Consider the following 19,657-nt stretch of genomic DNA (forward strand, 5'->3'; position numbering starts at 1 on the left):
GCGCGGCCTTCTCCCTCATTAAGGGAGACATAGCCAAGGCCACGATGCACGCAGTGGACGAGTCCATCCCCTTTCAGGTGGAGAGCGACGCATCCGACTTCGCCTTAGCCGCCACCCTAAACCAGGAGGGGAGGCCAGTGGCCTTCTTCTCAAGGACCCTACAGGGCCCCGAGATCCGACATTCGTCGGTCGAGAAAGAGGCCCAGGCGATCGTGGAGGCAGTACGGCGCTGGAGGCACTACCTGGCAGGCAAACGATTTACCCTCCTCACCGACCAGCGTTCGGTGGCTTTCATGTTTAATAACAAGCTGAAGGGCAAAATCAAGAATGACAAGATTTTCAGATGGAGAATCGAGCTCTCCACCTACGATTATGAGATCTTGTACCGGCCAGGCAAGCTGAACGAATCCCCTGATGCCCTTTCACGAATGACATGCGCCAGCGCGCATATCGATAGGCTTCAGACCCTCCACGACCAGCTCTGCCACCCCGGAGTCACCAGACTCTACCATTTCATTAAGGCCCGCAACCTGACCTACTCCATCGAGGAGGTCAGGACCATGACCAGGAACTGCCAGACCTGTGCGGAGTGCAAACCGCACTTCTATAGGCCGGACCGAGCAAGCCTGATCAAGGCCACCCGCCCCTTCGAGCGCCTGAGCATCGACTTTAAGGGGCCCCTCCCGTCCTCTGACCGTAATGTGTACTTCCTCAACATCGTTGATGAGTACTCCCGTTTCCCCTTTGCCTTCCCCTGCCCCGACATGACCAGTAGCACGGTCATTAAGTGCCTGAATGCCCTCTTCGCCTTGTTCGGGTTCCCAAACTATATACACAGCGACCGGGGCTCCTCCTTCATGAGCGAGGAACTCCGGCAATTCCTCCTAGAGAGAGGTATTGCAGCAAGCAGGACCACCAGCTACAACCCCAGAGGTAACGGTCAGGTGGAAAGAGAGAACGCGACGGTATGGAAGGCCGTCCTCTTAGCCTTAAAGTCTAAGGGCCTCCCAACCTCCCGCTGGCAAGAAGTCCTCCCGACAGCGCTGCACTCCATCCGGTCATTACTTTGCACGGCCACTAACACCACCCCCCATGAACGAATGTTCGTTTTCCCCAGGAAGTCGACTACGGGAACCACTCTACCAACCTGGCTGACCGCCCCGGGGCCGGTCTGGCTGCGGAAACACGTGAGGACCCATAAAACGGACCCCCTGGTCGAGAGGGTGAACCTCCTGCACGCCAACCCCCAGTACGCCTACGTGGCGTACCCAGACGGGCGGGAGGACACTGTCTCCCTACGAGACCTCGCACCCTCAGCCGATCCGGAAACACCGCCACCACCCCCCCCAACCTCAGTCCAGGTAGACGGCATGCCGGAACCCCACGAGCCCTCGCCGACCACGCAAACACCAGCATCAACACCGGATAAGGCACCAGCACCGGATAAGGCAACACCACCGCTGCGGCGATCGGAGAGGCTTACGAAGCCTCCGGACAGACTGACCTACCAGAATTGGTAGTACACTTCACCCCGCCGGACTTAATTCTAAACAAGGGGTGAATGTGGTAAACCACGTTCACTATCGTATCACTGTTAGTAGTTAGCACTGTTCACCACTGTTCGTTATAACTGTATCACTGACCACTATTGTATCACTGACCACTATTGTATCACGGTACGAGGTCGCCTCTTGCCACACTGCTATACCTGGGATGACCACTGCCGACTCCGCCTTGGCTCCACCCACCAGGCCAGGTATAAAGGTGAGCGACTGGCTGGTATTCCTCCTGCTTGGATCGGATCACCCACGAGAGTGGGCTCTGTTATTTAGTCAATAAAAACCTTTAGTCACCTTCGTAACTCTTCGCCTTTTATTGGAGGAATTGATAGGTATATCAATTGGTGAGACCACATCTTGAGTATTGTGTGCAGTTTTGGTCGCCTTATCTGAGGAAGGATGTTCTTGCCATGGAAGGAGTGCAGTGGAGATTCACCAGGCTGATACCTGGGATGGCAGGAATGACGTATGAGGAGAGATTGGGTCGATTGGGCTTGTACTCGCGGGAGTTTAGAAGAATGAGAGGGGATCTCATCGAAACTTATAAAATTCTAACAGGACTAGACAGACTAGATGCAGGAAGGATGTTCCTGATGGTCGGGGAGTCCAGAACCAGGGGTCACAGTCTAAGGATAAGGGGTAAGCCATTTAGGACAGAGATGAGGAGGAATTTCTTCACCCAGAGAGTGGTGAACATGTGGCATTCTCTACCAAAGAAGGCAGTAGAGGCCAGTTCATTAAATATATTCAAGAAGGAGTTGGATATATTTCTTACGGCTAAAGGGATCAAGGGATATGGAGAGAAGGCAGGAACAGGGTACTGAATTTGGATGATCAGCCATGATCTCATTGAATGGCGGAGCAGGCTCGAGGGGCCGAATGGCCTACTCCTGCTCCTATCTTCTATGTTTCTATTGGCAAATGTAAATGAGGCCAGAGCCTCAAAATAACAGGGGCCACTTTACGCCAGAATGGGCGGCTGACCATTTTGTTACGTCCAGACTCGACTATTCCAATGATCTCTTGGCCGGCCTCTCAGCTTCCACCCTCCATAAACCTCAGCTCATCCTAATGTCTGCTGCTCGTATCGCACCACGTCCCATTCACCCATCACCCCTGTGCTCACTGACCTACATTGGCTCCTGGACCCCGAACACCTCAATTTTAAAATCCGTGTGTTCAAATCCCTCCATGACCTCGCCCCTCCCTATCTTTGTGACCTCCTCCAGCCCTACAATCCTCTGAAAAAACTCTGCATTTCTCCAATTCTGGCCGCTTGTGCATCCCTGACCTCCTTCGCCCCACTTTTGGCGGCAATGCCTTCAGCTGTCTAGGCTCTAAACTCTGGAATTCCCTCCCTAAACCTCTCCAACTCTCTCTCCTCTGTTAAGACACTCCTTCAAACCTACCTATTGGACCAAGATTTTGGTCTCCTGTCCAACAATGTTCCCTTTAAGCATGCTTAAGTATGGAAGCTTGATGTTAATACATTCATGATCAACAAGCAGCAATTTAATTTTAACAGAAGTTACTCCATGCCTTTGGGACACTAGCATGCTGACCAAAGAAACAGGTTGCAGGTCACAGAAGTAATGTAGTAATAGGGCAATCTATACTCAAGAAAGTGGATAGCAATATGCGTCTACCTGGAGTCAGAGTACACAGTGAAGAAAGGTCAGAAGGGATATAGCAGGGGTCAAAAAGAGACCCAGTGGGGATAGCCTATGTTGAAATAATCAGCATAGGAAGAAATAATATAAGGGTCTTAAAAGCCACGTACACAACAATTGTCTTAAAGCTTGAATTGAGTGGGTGTTTGGGAAAGGAGGAAAGTTCACCAAGAAAATTGAGGATGTAAATGAGTGGTTGGCAACATGGTGCAAAAACAACAATGCTACCTTCATAAATAAATAGAGGTACATGAGATAGTTAAGGGGATGGAAAAGGTAAATCCAGAAGATTACTTTAAATTAAATTGCAAGAGTAGGACTAAGGGACACAAGTTCAAATTAGTAAAAGGTAAAGTTAAGACTGATATCAGGAAATTGTTCTTCACACAAAAAGTGATTGACAGATGGAATAGACTCCTAGATAGAGCAGTGGAGATGAAAACCCTGAAATCATTTAAGAAAGAATTAGATGCTGAAATAGGAGAACATCCTTGTTTTCAAATCCCTCCATGGCCTCGCCCCTCCCTATCTCTGTAATCTCCTTCAGCCCCACAACCACCCCCCCGCCACCCCGAAATATCTGCACTCCTCTAATTCTGCCCTCTTGAGCTCAACCATTGGTGGCCATGCTTTCTGATGCCTAGGCCCTAAGCTCTGGAATTCCCTGCCTCTTTGACCAAGCTTTTGGTCACCTGCGCGAATTTCACCTTATGTGGCTCGGTGTCAAATTTTTTTGTCTTATAATACTCCTGTGCAGTGCCTTGGGATGTTTTACCATGTTAAAAGTGCTATATGAATACAAGTTGTTGTTGTTGTAGGGTCTTTCTGGATGGATGAATTAAGATGGGCCAAATGGCCTTTCTCAGCTATTATCCTGTGAACTTTGGCAGCAGCAGAAAGCCTGTTCCTACATTTCTCCAACATCATTCACAGGATGGCTACTGGGAGGTGCTGCAGAGCATTACACTGGGGCACCAATACACTGTACCACTGAAGTGCCTCTTCTTTGCTGAATTAAATGCATAGAATGTTATGTGGGTTAGATTACTGTCAATGTCTAATTCAATCTCCAAACTGTGTCATGTACCTCAAAAAATATAAATATCACCAAAAGAAGGAAAAGGAAAAAAGAGAAAAAAAGAAAAATACTCCAGATGCTGGAAATCTGAAATATAAACAGAAAATGTTATAAACACTTAGCAGATCAGACAGCATCTGTGGAGAGAGAAAGGTAGGGTTAAAGTTTCAAGCCTTTGACTTTTTGTCAGAACCAGGAGATATTCCAGATGAGGCCTGAGCTTCATCCCCTTACACCCCCACCTCAATGAATTTCGAGCTCGGCACGATGCTGAGCTCTTTTTCTGCTGCCTTTGCCTCCATGCCCACTTCTTTGGCCAGGAGTCTTCCCCCCGCACGGCTGACCTTTTCTCCTGCTTTCAGAATTCCCGTTCTACCTGGACCCCTCCCTCTGGCCTCTTACCCTCTCTAGCTCTTTTCATTGCAAACTGCCGCCGTGACATCAGCTGTCTCCATTTCGCTGCTCCCCTCACTCACTCCAACCTACCTCCCTCTGAACTTGCAGCACTCCATTCTCTCAGATCCAACCGCAACATTGTCATTAAACCTGCTGACAAGGGTGGTGCTGTTGTTGTTTGGTGAACCAACCTCTACCTAGTGGAAGCTGCATGCCAACTCTCCGACACCTCCTCCTACCTCCACCTGGACCATGACCTCACTACCGAATATCAAGCCACCGATTCCAAGACTGTCACTGACCTCTTCTCCTCTGGAGATCTTCCCCCCACGGCCGCCAACCTCATAGTTCCCCAACCCCGCACAGCCCGCTTCTACCTCCTTCCCAAGATCCACAAACAGGACTGCCCTGGTAGAGCCATTGTTTCAGCCTGTTCTTGCCCCACAGAACTTATCTCTTCCTATCTCGACTCTATTTTTTCTCCCCTTGTCCAGTCTCTTCCCACCGACATCCGCGGCTCTTCCAACGCCTCCACCACTTTAACAGTTTCCAGTTTCCCGGCCCCAACCACCTCCTTTTCACTATGGACGTACAATCCCTCTACACCTCCATCCCCCACCAGGACGGCCTGAGGGCGCTCCGCTTCTTCCTTGAACAGAGGCCCAACCAGTCCCCATCCACCACCACCCTCCTCCGCCTGGCTGAACTTGTTCTCACATTGAACAACTTCTCCTTTGACTCCACTCATTACCTCCAAATTAAAGGTGTTGCTATGGGTACCCGCATGGGTCCTAGCTATGCCTGCCTTTTCGTGGGATATGTGGAACACTCTTTGTTCCAGTCCTACTCGGGTCCCCTCCCTCACCTCTTTTTCCGGTACATTGATGACTGTATCGGTGCCGTCTCCTACTCTCGCCCTGAACTAGAAAATTTCATTCACTTTGCTTCCAATTTCCACCCTTCCCTCACCTTCACATGGTCCATCTCCGACTCTTCCCTTCCCTTCCTCGACTTCTCTGTCTCCATCTCTGGGGATAGGTTATTGACAAACATTCACTACAAGCCCACCACCCAACGCACCTTCCCCTCACCTCCCCTTTCAGCATTCCTTAGGGACCGCTCCCTTCGCGACACCCTAGTCCACTCCTCTACCACCCCCAGCACCCTTTCCCCTTCCCCTTCGCCCGGCACCTTCCTGTGCAAGCGCAGGAGATGCAACACATGCCCTTATACCTCCCCCCTTCCCACTGTCCAGGGCCCCAAACACCTCTTCCAGATGAAACAGCGATTTACTTGTACTTCCTGCAATTTAGTATCTGTATTCGCTGCTCACGATGTGATCTCCTCTACATTGGGGAGACCAAACGCAGATTGGGTGACCGCTTTGCAGAACACTTCCGTTCAGTCCGTAAGGGGGACCCCGAGCTCCCGGTGGCCTGTCACTTTAATTCACCGCTCCATTCCCACTCAGAACTCACCGTCCTCGGCCTCTTGCATTGTTCCACGGAAGCTCAGCGTAAGCTCGAGGAACAGCACCGCATCTTTCGATTAGGCACTCTACAGCCCTCTGGACTCAACATAGAGTTCAACAATTTAAGAACATAAGAACATAAGAAATAGGAGCAGGAGTAGGCCAATCGGCCCCTCGAGCCTGCTCCACCATTCAATAAGATCATGGCTGATCTGATCCGAACCTCAAATCTACTATCACTCTACATCCCTCCCGAACCCATGTGATCTCCTGGGAGAGGTGAAAAACCAGATAAAAAACCCAATGGCCAATTTGGGAGAAAAAAATCTGGGAAATTCCTCTCCGACCCATCTAGGCGATCGAAACTCGTCCAGGAGATCACTGTCCCTATATTTTCTACGGTACTTACCTTCTGTAAAAGGTGATCTCCACCCCAGCCAGGAACAGGAATAGAACCATCTCCTGAAATCTAACACATAATTAGAACACAAGAAGTAGGAGCAGAACCAGGCTACACGGCCCCTGGGCCCGCTCCGTTACCCACAGGGCCATGACCGTTCCGAACATAGACTCATGTCCAATTTCCTGCCCGCTCCCCGTAACCCCTAATTCCCTTTACTTCTAAGAAACTGTCTATTTCTGTTTTAAATTTATTTAATGATGTAGCTTCCACAGCTTTCTGGGGCAGCAAATTCCACAGACCTACTACCCTCCGAGTGAAGAAGTTTCTCCTCATCTCAGTTTTGAAAGAGCAGCCCCTTATTCTAAGATTATGCCCCCTAGTTCTAGTTTCACCCATCATTGGGAACATCCTCACCACATCCACCCGATCAAGCCCCTTCACAATCTTATATGTTTCAATAAGATCGCCTCTCATTCTTCTGAACTCCAATGAGTAGAGTCCCAATCTACTCAACCTCTCCTCATATGTCCACCCCCTCATCCCCGGGATTAACCGAGTGAACCTTCTTTGTATTGACTCGAGAGCAAATATGTCTTTTCTTAAGTATGGACACCAAAACTGTATGCAGTATTCCAGGTGCGGTCTCACCAATACCTTGTACAACTGCAACAATACCTCCCTGTTTTTATATTCTATCCCCCTAGCAATAAAAGCCAACATTCCATTGGCCTTCTTGATCACTTGCTGCACCTGCATACTAACTTTTTGAGTTTTGTGCACCAGGACGCCCAGATCCCTTTGTACTACAGTACTTTCCAGTTTCTTGCCATTAAGATAATAACTTGCTCTATGATTTTTCCTGCCAAAGTGCATAACCTCACACTTTCCAGTATTGTATTCCATCTGCCAAATCTCTGCCCACTTACTTAGCCTGTCTATGTCCCTTTGCAGGTTTTTTATGTCCTCCTCACTCACTACTTTCCTTCCCATCTTTGTATCATCTGCAAACTTTGATACGTTACACTCGGTCCCCTCCTCCAAATCATTAATATAGATTGTAAAGAGTTGGGGACCCAGCACTGACCCCTGCGGAACACCACTTGTTCTTGCCCCACGGAACTTATCTCTTCCTATCTCGACTCTATTTTTTCTCCCCTTGTCCAGTCTCTTCCCACCTACATTCGCGACTCTTCCGACGCCGTCACTTTAACAGTTTCCAGTTTCCTGGTCCCAACCGTCTCCTTTTCACCATGGATGTCCAATCCCTCTACACCTCCATCCCCCACCAGGACGGCCTTCGGGCGCTCTGTTTCTTCCTTGAACAGAGGCCCAACCAGTCCCCATCCACCACCACCCTCCTCCGCCTGGCTGAACTTGTTCTCACATTGAACAACTTCTCCTTTGACTCCACTCACTTCCTCCAAATTAAAGGTGTTGCTATGGGAACCCGCATGGGCCCTAGCTATGCCTGCTTGTTCATGGGACATGTGGAACATTCTTTGTTCCAGTCCTACTCAGGTCCCCTCCCTCACCTCTTTTTCCGGTACATCGATGACTGTATTGGTGCCGTTTCCTGCTCTCGCCCTGAACTGGATAAGTTCATTCACTTTACTTCCACTTTCCACCCTGCCTTCACCTTCACATGGTCCATCTCCGACTCTTCCCTTCCCTTCCTTGACTTCTCCGTCTCCATTTCTGGCGATCGGCTTTCAACAAACATCCACTACAAGCCCACCGACTCCCACAGCTACCTGGACTACACTTCCTCCCACCCGCTTCCTGTAAGGACTCTATTCCATTCTCCCAGTTTCTCCGTCTCCGCCGCGTCTGTTCTGACGATGCCGCCTTCCATACTAGTGCTTCTGACATGTTTTCCTTTTTCCTCAACTGAGGATTCCCCTCTACCGTGGTTGACACGGCCCTTGACCGTGTCCGTTCTATTTCCCGCACTTCTGCTCTCACCCCGCCCCTCCCTCCCAGAACCACGATAGGGTTCCCCTTGTCCTCACCTTTCACCCCACCAGCCTCCACATTCAACGGATCATCCTCCACCATTTCCGCCACCTCCAACGTGATCCCACCACCAAACACATCTTCCCCTCACCTCCCCTTTCAGCATTCCGAAGGGACCGCTCCCTCCGCGACACCCTGGTCCACTCCTCAATCACCCCCAACAGCCCTGCTCCTTCACCTGGCACCTTCCCGTGCAAGCGCAGGAGATGCAACACATGCCCTTTTACCTCCTCCCTTCCCACTGTCCAGGGCCCCAAACACCCCTTCCAGGTGAAACAGCGATTTACTTGTACTTCTTGCAATTTAATATACTGTATTCACTGCTCACGATGCGGTCTCCTCTACATTGGGGAGACCAAACGCAGATTGGGCGACCGCTTTGCGGAACACCTCCGTTCAGTCCGTACGGGTGACCCTGAGCTTCCGGTCGCCTGTCACTTTAATTCACCGCTTCACTCCCGCTCTGATCTCTCTATCCTCGGGCTATTGCATTGTTCCAATGAAGTTCAACGTAAGCTCGAGGAACAGCACCTCATCTTTCGATTGGGCACTTTGCAGCCTGGACATTGAGTTCAACAATTTCAGATAATTATCCCTGCCCCCATTTTTCATGCAGTATGATTTTTGCCATTCCCATTTGCAACATTTTATCTTTCCTGCCTCTTACAAAAGTACAGGATGTTCTTTCTATTTCTTCCTCCCCTCCTAACCGCCCCCCACCCCCTGTCCCTGCACCTGCTTAAGATCTGTTACATCTCCAGCTTTTTCCAGTTCTGGTGAAGGGTCCCAGACCTGAAACGTTAACTCTGTTTCTCTCTCCATGGATGCTGCCTGGCCTGCTGAGTATTTCCAGCATTTTCTGTTGTTATTTCAGATTTCCAGCATCTGCAGTATTTTGCAATTATACCACTAGTTACTGATTGCCAGTCTGAGAACGAACCATTTATCCCAACTCTCTGCTTTCTGTTAGATAGCCAATCCTCCACCCATGCCAGAATATTACCCCCAATCCCATGATTTTTTATCTTGAGCAATAATCTTTTGTGTGGCACCTTGTCAAATGCCTTTTGGAAGTCTAAATACACTACGTCCACTGGTTCCCCTTTATCCACCCTGTATGTTACGTCCTCAAAGAACTCAAGCAAATTTGTCAAACATGACTTCCCCTTCATAAAACCATGCTGACTTTGTCCTATTAAATTATGTTTATCCAAATGTCCCGTTACTGTCTCCTTAATAATGGACTCTAAAATTTTACCAACCACAGATGTTAGGCTAACAGGTCTATAGTTTCCAGCCTTCTGCCTACTACCCTTTTTAAATAAGGGTGTTACATTAGCAGTTTTCCAATCTGCCGGGACCTTTGCTGAGTCCAGGGAGTTTTGGAAAATTATTACCAATGCATCCACAATCCCTACCGCCACTTCCCTCAAGACCCTAGGATGTAAGCCATCAGGTCCAGGGGATTTATCCGCCTTGAGTCCCATTATTTTACCAAGTACCACTTCCTTAGTGATTTTAATCGTATTTAGCTCCTCCCCCCCTATAGCCCCCTGTTTGTCCAGTGTTGGGAATTTCAGATCATAACCTCGACCCCCATCATGGCTTTGCCAGGGCTGTTTTGGGCCGGGCGGCTTAAATCGAGTGCCAGGCTTTGGGGCCCTGTCTGTGTCCCTTTGTGAATCTGGTGCCGGGCAACATTTTAAATCGAGTCCCAGGCTTTAGGGCCCTGTCTGTGTCCCTTTGTGAATCTGCTGCCGGGCAACATTTCTACCTTTTAATACCTTGAAAGATGAAAGTGAAAGTACTTATAAAACGTTTTTGGTAAATCTTATGTTATTTTTAAAAGAGAAACTAACTTTTTCAAAGCTGGATAAGGAGAGTAGTTTGAGCTGCAAGCAGTGAAACAATGGCTGGCAGATCCCTGAGATGAAAACGATTAGTCCCGCCCACACACACACTTAATACCTTGAAAGATGAAAGTGAAAGTACTTATAAAACATTTTTGGTAAATGTTATGTTATTTTTAAAAGAGATACTAACTTTCAAAGTAGTTTGAGCTGGAAGCTGAAGTCATGGCACTGAAACAATGGCTGCCAGATCCCCGAGATGAAAACGATTAGTCCCGCCCACACACACACACACCGATTGGCCAACCATCAGGGGACCGTACTGTAGGATTGGTCAATCGTGACGGCACAGGATTGGTCGAACCTTGACGTCAGTCAATCAATGCTAGCAGATAATGAGTTTAATTTTGAAGGTTTTTTGCATAAGGCGCGAACAATTTTCGTCCGACCGAAAAGTAAATACGCTTACCAGCGTCCCGGAAGCGTAAGCTTTCTTCGGAGGTAACGCACACATAGGTACACCATATAACTTTCGAGCGCATAGCCGGACAGATGCACACCCGAGGACAGACAGACAGACAGAAGGACAGACAGATGGACAGACAGACAGACAGACCGAACGATTCCTTTATATATATATAGATAGATAGATATATATAGATATATTTTCTTTTTTTTACCCACACTTTTTGTTTTTTCTTCCCTCCCTTCAGTTGTCCTTCATTCTGCCAGCGCAATTCACACCTCATCTATAGCCATCCTTTATTCCTTAACCTGTCCCATTACCACCTCCTCTTGCCTTGAATAGTTTATACAGAAGAAGAAAAAGAATGGTCTGTGACTAGGTGGAGGCCAGGACATGATTAAATGACAGAAGTGATAATGGTATGACAAAGGGAGACAATAATGAGAGAGATCAGAGAAACTTTATCGCTGAGACCCAGAGGATGTACAAATGGTCACAGCAGAGAGGGAGGGAAGCTGGAGAATCTGGCAATGAGGAGAAGGCTCCAGTGACTCTGGAAGAAAAAGACAGGTGACCCCAGGGATGTATACCATTCCCAGAGCCACATACCAATAGGGGATCTCAGCCCAAGCACTAGCCAACAATCTCCTCCATTTTTGGGACCGCTAGTGCATGATCCATCCTACATTAACTACTAGCACCTACTGTCCATGAAAATTGGAAACTGTTCTTAAGATCTGAAGCTGTTAAAGTCAATGTTACGGGCAGAGTGTTGTAAAGTACCTAGTAGAAAGATGAGGTGCTGTTTCTTGAGCTTGCATTGAGCTTCCTTGGAACAGTTATCGGAGGCCAAAACAGAAAGGTTAGTGTAGGAAGCAAAATTAAAGGAGGTAGCATTATCTCCAGGTTCTGGTGAAAGGTCATTGACCTGAAATGTTAACCCTACCTTTCTCTCTCCACAGATGCTGCCTGTCCTGCTGAGTGTTTTTAGCATTTTCTGTTTTTATTTTAGAAAGATTAGCTACTTCATCTACCAAGAAAGATCCTCCACATACTGCTAGCATGATCCAGCAATGGAGCAGATTCTGCTGGGAAGAAACACGAAAGGGAACAACCTCTTTTGTGACAGGTTATGATGTCACAATGACTGTGGTGTCCCCATGACACCTCGGCCATTCCTTCAGTGTATATCAATGCCAACCCAGATTGTTTCCCCGACAATAGAATGAACAATTTGCTGCACTTGCATGTGTCTTATTAGTTCAGTGCAGCACCTTTCTATACCTTCAGGTCATCGTGATAGGTAACTCTCTCTCTATTTGTTAGTTAATTAAATAGTTAACTGTTATGCTCCTTAGTTAGAGTTTAGAGAAAGATTTAACCTCCCAACTTGCTGCATTACCCCCTTTTACCTCCCTCCTCCCCCCTCCCCACTTACCAACCTGAAATGTCTGAATGCATTTGGACAAATAGAAGATTCTTGCTCAATCCACCACACATAAAGAGAGTGTTGACCTGATGTCCTGCATTCTGCATTGTTTCCAATATGTGACGGGTTCCCAGCTGGATAAAGGTAAATAGAACCATATATTTAAGTGCAGAAGCTATCAAACAGTTGGAACTCTTTGTCATTACATTCATCATTAATAGATTTTCAGAATAAGAGAATAACTGCCCAAAATATTTTGTTAAGGTGCAATAAACAATTTAAGCAAGAAAGGCCAATTACAATTACTCCCTCCAATATATGGGGCGAGAAATTCGATATGCGCCCAAAATGGGCGCCATGTCAGCGCGCCAGTGTGTCCCAGCCTGAGGCCCAATACAAATTCAGCTTCAGGCCTCATTTAAAGGCTGCTGGTGAACAGGCAGCCCGCTGCAGCTCACTGGTCGGGGAGGGTGAGAAATTGGCCAGTTCTTATACTTAGCCAGCCGACAGCTTGGCTCTGGGGAGGAGGTGATCCCGTGATGGGAGCTTAGAACACACTAGTAGCAGGCTGGCGCCTTCATGTTGGCCAAGAGGAACACTCCTGCTTCTCTTTGGTCCACAAAAATAAAAACGAAATATTTCTTGCACCATTTTTGAGTGGCCTCCAGCAATCCCTTTAAGGTTAGGTCACTCAATGCCTGATACAACTAGGTGGAGCATACTAGCAAGCTCCAGCCATTTGTACCTGAATTTCACTTCGGGGTCATACAACCAGCGTCGGCCCACGAGATGCATATATAAAAAAGCTAATGACTGCTGCAAATGGGCATCCCGGACAACTAAAAGTTGCCTGAGCTAATATGGAATCTGGCGCAGTTCGGGCGCGACAAATTGCAATGCGAAATTCAGGGACCTAATGCGGTTATTACACAGGAAAATAGGGCGGCCATGAGCTGAATTTCTTTCCCATGGTGTAATTTTCCTCAGATAAACATTTAATCTGCAACATCATTAGCGTGAGTCCCATCTTACGTTTTGGATGTACTTTGATTACATTGGCCCAGGTTTTGCTGGAGCAGGGCACCTCGTTAGTTAGACTTTTCCCCTCATTCTTCAGCTCAAAAAATTTTTGCGCCTCAACTTGCTGGAAGTGCAATAAGGCATCTGGGATCTTAGTGAACAATGGGACCAACAGTATATCTCTTTAACCAATGAAATTTAAGGATTGAGAAAGAAACAGAGAAATGACACAGAAGGAATTAGGGTGAATTAGAGTCAATTCAGGTATGGAAAGTGAAATAAAGAGAGGGGAAGAAAGATTAGATTAAGACAGAGAGAAAAAAGAGACAGAAAATAAAAGTAAGAAAACATTAAAAAAATTTAATTTTAAATTTAAAAAATCTCTAACAACAATTTACTACCTGTAGGAATGAGACTCCACAGTTTAAATGGTTCCCTTTCTGGGCCAGAGAGGTTCACTGGCATTGTAGGAACATAAATCTTGTCATTAAAAACATACTTCTGCTGTTAAGTTCCAGCCCTAACTTTCTGCGGCAAGTTTAATTGCCAATTAATGTGTAAATGCAGCAATTTCATGAAACTTACAGGGAGGTTGAGGGTGAGATGCTGTTTTCCCAAAGCTAATGGTGGAGCAGCGCAAATCATCCAGCATCTTGCCACAAAGAAAACAATCCAGCACAGGGAGTCCTAATATGATCTAAAGGCTTATAATAGTATCCATGGAAATTGAATTACAAGTATTTTCTAAATTAAATTTGTAATTTAAAAAAATATGTGGTATATAACCTAATAACTTGAATGTATTCCACTCATAATAACACAATGATAACTTGCTTATGGCATCTCCACTTGCAAGTTTTTCTCTTAATTTGTAAATATGATCCTTTCTACTTAAAATCTGTATCATGGAATTCTGTACAGCCTGTACAAACCTGGGATTATTTTCATGTACTGCAGGGAGGCCTGTGCAGTACTAATATTCTAAAAGGGCAATAAGTCAGCACCAGGCAACTCCAGGCCCATTAGCTTGATTTTGGTTATGTGCACTGTAAGGCCATTTTGACAGAAAGACTATTAGAAACACTGAATGTGGATTCTGGAAAGAAGGTCATGAACCACAAACCTGGTTGACATTTTTGTGGAAGTTATTAAGCTAGTGGATGCAGGTAGCCCAATTAACATTATATAACTTTATTTTCAAAAAGCTTTTGACAAGGTGCTACAAAATAAGCTAATTAATAAGATAGAGTCCTGTGGGATTAATGGGCAGATTTGGGATTGGATAAGTAATTAGTTGCATTCTTGTAGACAGAAGGCTGTTATTAATGGCACATAATGCTACTGTCCTCCTCCCTCCTGCCCGCAGGTCCTCTCTGCCTGGGTTTCATAGGATGCATTGTGGTCCTCCCGACCTCGCTGTTGGCCCGTGCTGCACCTTCCATGGGCCCGGACCCCACTGCTGGTCCACGCTGCGCCACTCCTGGGCCTTGACCTCGCTGCTGGGCTCGTCCTCACTCCTAGGTCCCAGCCTCGGACATGAATGATGTTCTCTCACAGGATCAAATTAGCACTGATATTCTCGCGATCCCTGGCCCCGAACTCCACTCGTGATCCACTAATCACTAGATCACTAGTCTAGTGGAGAAGCGTAGTCTTGACGGCAGAGAGGTCTGGGAATTTGGGAGCTAAGTTTAAGTGAAGAGCCAGTGCTTACTGAGAACAAAGAACAGGCATGGTCGGGGGATGGGCAGTGGGCTCAGGTAACTTTAACCTTGCAGCTTGAACTTGCAGTTAGGGATAAAATGCACCCACTATTAGAGCCAGGGGAACTTAAACAGCAGAAGAGAGGAGACGGGGGGGGGGGGGGGGGGGGGCGGGGCGGGGGGGGGGGAAAGAGCAAAGGATGACAGTGGTTCTGTATGGGTCCGGTCACTAGTAGAAACCCACAGGGGTTATGTTAGGACCATTATTCTTCATTATCTTTATCAATGAATTGGATGAAGGTATCAGGGGAACTGTTCGCAAGTTCATGGATGATACAAAGATTTGTGCGTGTATTAGAACCTTAACTGAGAAAAATAGATTACAAGCAGACCTAGATGCGATAAGAGAATGGAAGATTTCACTTAATACAGTTAAATATAGCATTATGCAGGTGCGTAGGTTTAACGGCAGGCATGTGTACACGATGCAGGGTTGTGAACTTAAGGCTGTTGAGCAAGACCAGGAGTCATAGTACATGAATCTCTGAAGGTTCATGGTAAGTGCCGCAAGGCTATTGCAAAAGCAAATAGAGCGCTGGCATGTATTGCCGGGATCATCAAATACAAAATAATTACTGTTCTTGTATAAGACCTTGATTAGGTCTCAATGTTTGTTCCCTCACATGGTGGGTGATATAGAAACGCTGGAAAAGGAGGCGACAGGCCAGTAGATTTATATTTAGTTCACAGGCCATTAGTTACAATAGGCTTAGAGAGCTGTTTACACTTGAAAAGCATAAACGTTGAGGAGATTTGATTACGATCTTTAAAATAAGGAAAGAATTAGATTTGGTCCATGTGGATAGGCTATGTGAGTTAGATAGGTTAGGGAGGACTGGAGGACATGAGTATAAGTTACGTAAACCGAGAACTAAGTTAGATATTAGGAGGTATTTCTTTTCACAGAGAGCTGTTGACCTATGATATTAGCTGTCGGTTCATGCAGTGAGTGTGGATTCACTGCAAATGTTCAAAAGGAAGCTGGGCATGTTCCTAACTGTGGCCCACATCACTGCAAATAAAAGGTAGGTGGGGTATTGGGGAATGTGTCTCCCAGTCACTGTGGTCTCTTAGAACTTGTTTGATCATCTTCTGGGCAACAGGCTGACATGGTCATACTTATGATATAATGGCCCAGTAATTCGGGTCCAAATGCGTGAGTACGGTCTGGGTACTCACGCATCTGGCCGGATGAAATGCCGGCGTTCAGGAAACACCGTGCATGCGGAGAACGCCGGCATTTCCGGTCCTCTGAACGAAGGGGTTCAGAGGCACAGCGCGTGCGACTGCACAGGCAGCGTGTGCGCAGTGAACTTCGTCGATTTCATTCATGGATTCAGTGAGGGTAAGTCCTTACAAGTTACACTTGAAAAAAGCATGTGTAAAGTTGTTCCAAGGCTGTGGAGGAAGATATATTTTATCGTGGAGCTTCTGAAAGGCAATATTTTTGTTTGGGAAAGTGAGGAAAGTTATTTTAAGAAATGCTGAGGTTAGTTTTAAAGTTTAAATTTTTTTTTTTTAAACGGGTTTTCAGTACGGTAGGTAGAAGGAGCAATTGTGGCTGTGTGAATTGAATGTGAGAATGAGTGTTCTAAAATGAGTAATGTAACATTTCCAACACTTTTAAGAAAGAAACTTTTCATCAGTAATAAGTAATTATGTATGTATGTCCGCATATATTCCTTTACGTATATGTATGTATGTTTTATATTCCTTTACTTATGTGTATGAATGTATGTTTTTAATTATGATTTTCCAATAAGTTACTTTCTCTGAAAGTCATAATTAAATACATACATTCATACACATAAGTAAAGGAATATATACATACACGCAAAGGAATATATACAGACATACATACATAATTACTTAAAAGAATATATTACTGATGAAAAGTTTCTTTCTTAAAAATGTTGGAGTCATTTTCACATTTAATAAACACAGCAAATTCAATTCACATAGCCACAATTGATCCTTCTACCTACAGTACTGAAAACCCGTTTTAAAAAACAAAAATAAACTTTAAAACTTACCTCAGCATTTCTTAAAATACCTTTCCTCCCTTTCCCAAACAACCGCAGCCTCTGGAGCAACTGTACTCATGCTTTTTTTATGTGTAAGTTGTAAGGACTTGACCTCACTGAATGAAAGCGGCGAATTTTACTGCGCACGCGCTGCCTGTACAGTCGCACGCGTTCTGCCTCTGAACCCCTTCGTTCAGAGGACAGGAAATGCCGGTTTTCCCCGCATGCGCTGTGCATGCTGAAAACCGGCATTTCCTCCGGACAGACGCGTAAGTACCCCGACCGTACTCGCGCGTTTGGAAGGGAATTACTGGGCCAACATTTTACATGTCAATAAAATGAAAAATTTAACAATTGCACGATTTGCCCCCTCGCATCTGCGACTGAGGGTCCAAGGAGGTGCATTGCGCAACAGGTCATCGTCGTACGTATCCTCACACTGTTCCCTTTCGGGAACTGTATGAAGTGGTGGAAGGATTTCTGGCCACGTTAACACTCCTTCCGTGACCATAACCATCTTCATACCAGCCATTAGGGTGGTTAGTCCTATGGCGTGAGGGTTTTACGGGCTCCCACAACCCATCTGATGGGGGGGGGGGCGCCACACACACCCGTGGACGCAAGTATCCCGCTGGATGTCCACCCAGAATTTATAGTTGGAGCTCCGACTCCACTTGCCGGGACTGTCTGGAGCGGGGTTCGAAACCCTACTCCTTCTGGCCCAGCGGCGGGGATGCTTACCGCTACGCAAAAGGCCCACTCCGCGCAAAAGGTGACACCCATACGTTTCCTGCGCCTTTTCCCTCCCCGTGACTGGAGCCCTATGCTGCCACTTGAAAGACCAAGCTATCATCTGTCCTTTTTGCGGCGCCTTTGACTTCTCATTACCAATGATGAGCAGGCGCTGCGCCTCCACCTCGTTGAGGAGATTGCTGAGGTCATCATCAGTTCAATTGTGAGTTCTTTTAATGCCGTGAATTGTGCTCATTCCAGCCATTTCACGTTGCTAATCGGATTGGGCCTTTGGCGTAGCGGTAGGATCCCCGCCGCTGGGCCAGACGGGGTAGGGTTTCGAACCCCGCTCCAGACAGTCCCGGCAAGTGGAGTCAGAGCTCCGGCTCTAAATTCTGGGTTGACATCCAGTGGGATATTTGCGTCTGTGGCTGTGGGTGGCCCCCCCTCCTTGTATAGCTTGTGGGAGCCCGTAAAACCCTCCCGCCATAGGACTAACCACCCTAATGGCTGGTTCAAAGATGGTTACGGTCACGGAATGAGTGTTAATCACGGCCATAAATCCTTCCACCACTTCATACAGTTCCCCAAAGGGAACAGTGTGAACACACGTATGACGACGACATTGGTAAATAAATAAATGGAATAAAAAAATTATTTTAGGGCTTTTAAAAGTCTTTAAATTGCTTTAATTCTGTTTAAAACTACTTCAGATTCTTCAAAATAATGTAAACGTTTTTAAAAGTTTATAAAAGTTACCAAAAGCTTCATAAAAATACCAAAAACCTATTTAAAATGCTGCTTTGCATGTAAAAATGCTTAGCAGCTTGTGAGAAACATTGGGGGCGTGTCCTATTAAACTGAGACCTCAAGGGGCGTGTCTCACTTGCACAGCGCGCTACAGGCTTCGCGCTGGCTGCACTCCTGGGCGGCGTGACGTCAGACGCTGCCCGGGATTCTTCTTTTTCAAACACGAATTCCAGGCGTCCCTGGAGGTGAAATGTCAGTGCGTCGGGTAAGTGCATATACGGGGCTTGCACGCGCGGCAAGCCACCGACCCGAATTACTGGGCCCATATCTATCAATTAACATTCCAAACCTCTCCATCGCCATGTATATGTTCTCTCCTACCGTTAGGATAGACCTACCAGGAGGTGAAGGTACAGTGGTGGGAGTGGCCCTTGGAGTTCTCAACACTGACTCCAGAGCCCATGAAGTCTCATGGCTTCAGGTCAAATAAGGTCAAAGAAATTTCCTGCTGATCATTACCCACTCCCCTCCCTCAACTGACGAATCAGTATACCTTCATGTTGAATCATTTGGAGGAAGCTCTGAGGGAACAAAGGTAACAGAATGTACTCTGGTTGGGGGACTTCAATATTCACCACCAAGATTGGCTCAGTGGTACTGAGCTGGCCAAGATCTGAAGGGCAAAGCTGAAAGGTTGTATCTGAGTCAGGTGTGAGGGAACCAACAAGAGGAAGTACCCTACATGTTTCAGATACCTCTATCCATCACAGCATTGGTAGTAGTGACCACCACACAGTACTTGTGAAGACAAAGTCTCGTCTCTACAGTGAAAGAATCCTCTATCTTGTAGTGAGGCACTACAGCCATGCTCAGTGGGACAGACTAAGGGCGGATCTGGTAGCTCAAACTGGGCATCTATCATTACCACCACAATCTGTAACCTCATGGCTAAACACACCCCTCATGCTCCATCACCATCAAGCTAAGAGGCCAACCCAGTTCAGTGAAGAGTAGCACTATGCATACCTCAATG

The 19,657-nt window shown here is 46.8% G+C and overlaps 1 protein-coding gene across 3 annotated transcripts in view; it reads right to left on the reverse strand.

The window, feature by feature from the left end:
• The window catches only part of fggy (FGGY carbohydrate kinase domain containing), a 420,841-nt gene that overhangs the window by 107,155 nt on the left and 294,029 nt on the right, over positions 1-19,657 (reverse strand). The window contains exon 13 of one of the 3 annotated variants that reach the window (XM_085982838.1): positions 12,349-12,469. The exons of 1 other annotated variant lie outside the window; for it this stretch is intronic. In XM_085982838.1, the coding sequence (XP_085838964.1) occupies positions 12,349-12,469 (121 nt within the window). Of the gene's footprint in view, positions 1-12,344; positions 12,470-19,657 lie in introns of all 3 variants that reach the window. One more of the 3 variants, XM_085982839.1, reaches the window with a different exon arrangement.

The sequence above is a fragment of the Somniosus microcephalus genome, chromosome 3, assembly GCF_052327205.1.
Source record: "Somniosus microcephalus isolate GS21.2 chromosome 3, FLI_Smic_1.0, whole genome shotgun sequence".
Taxonomy (NCBI): domain Eukaryota; kingdom Metazoa; phylum Chordata; class Chondrichthyes; order Squaliformes; family Somniosidae; genus Somniosus; species Somniosus microcephalus.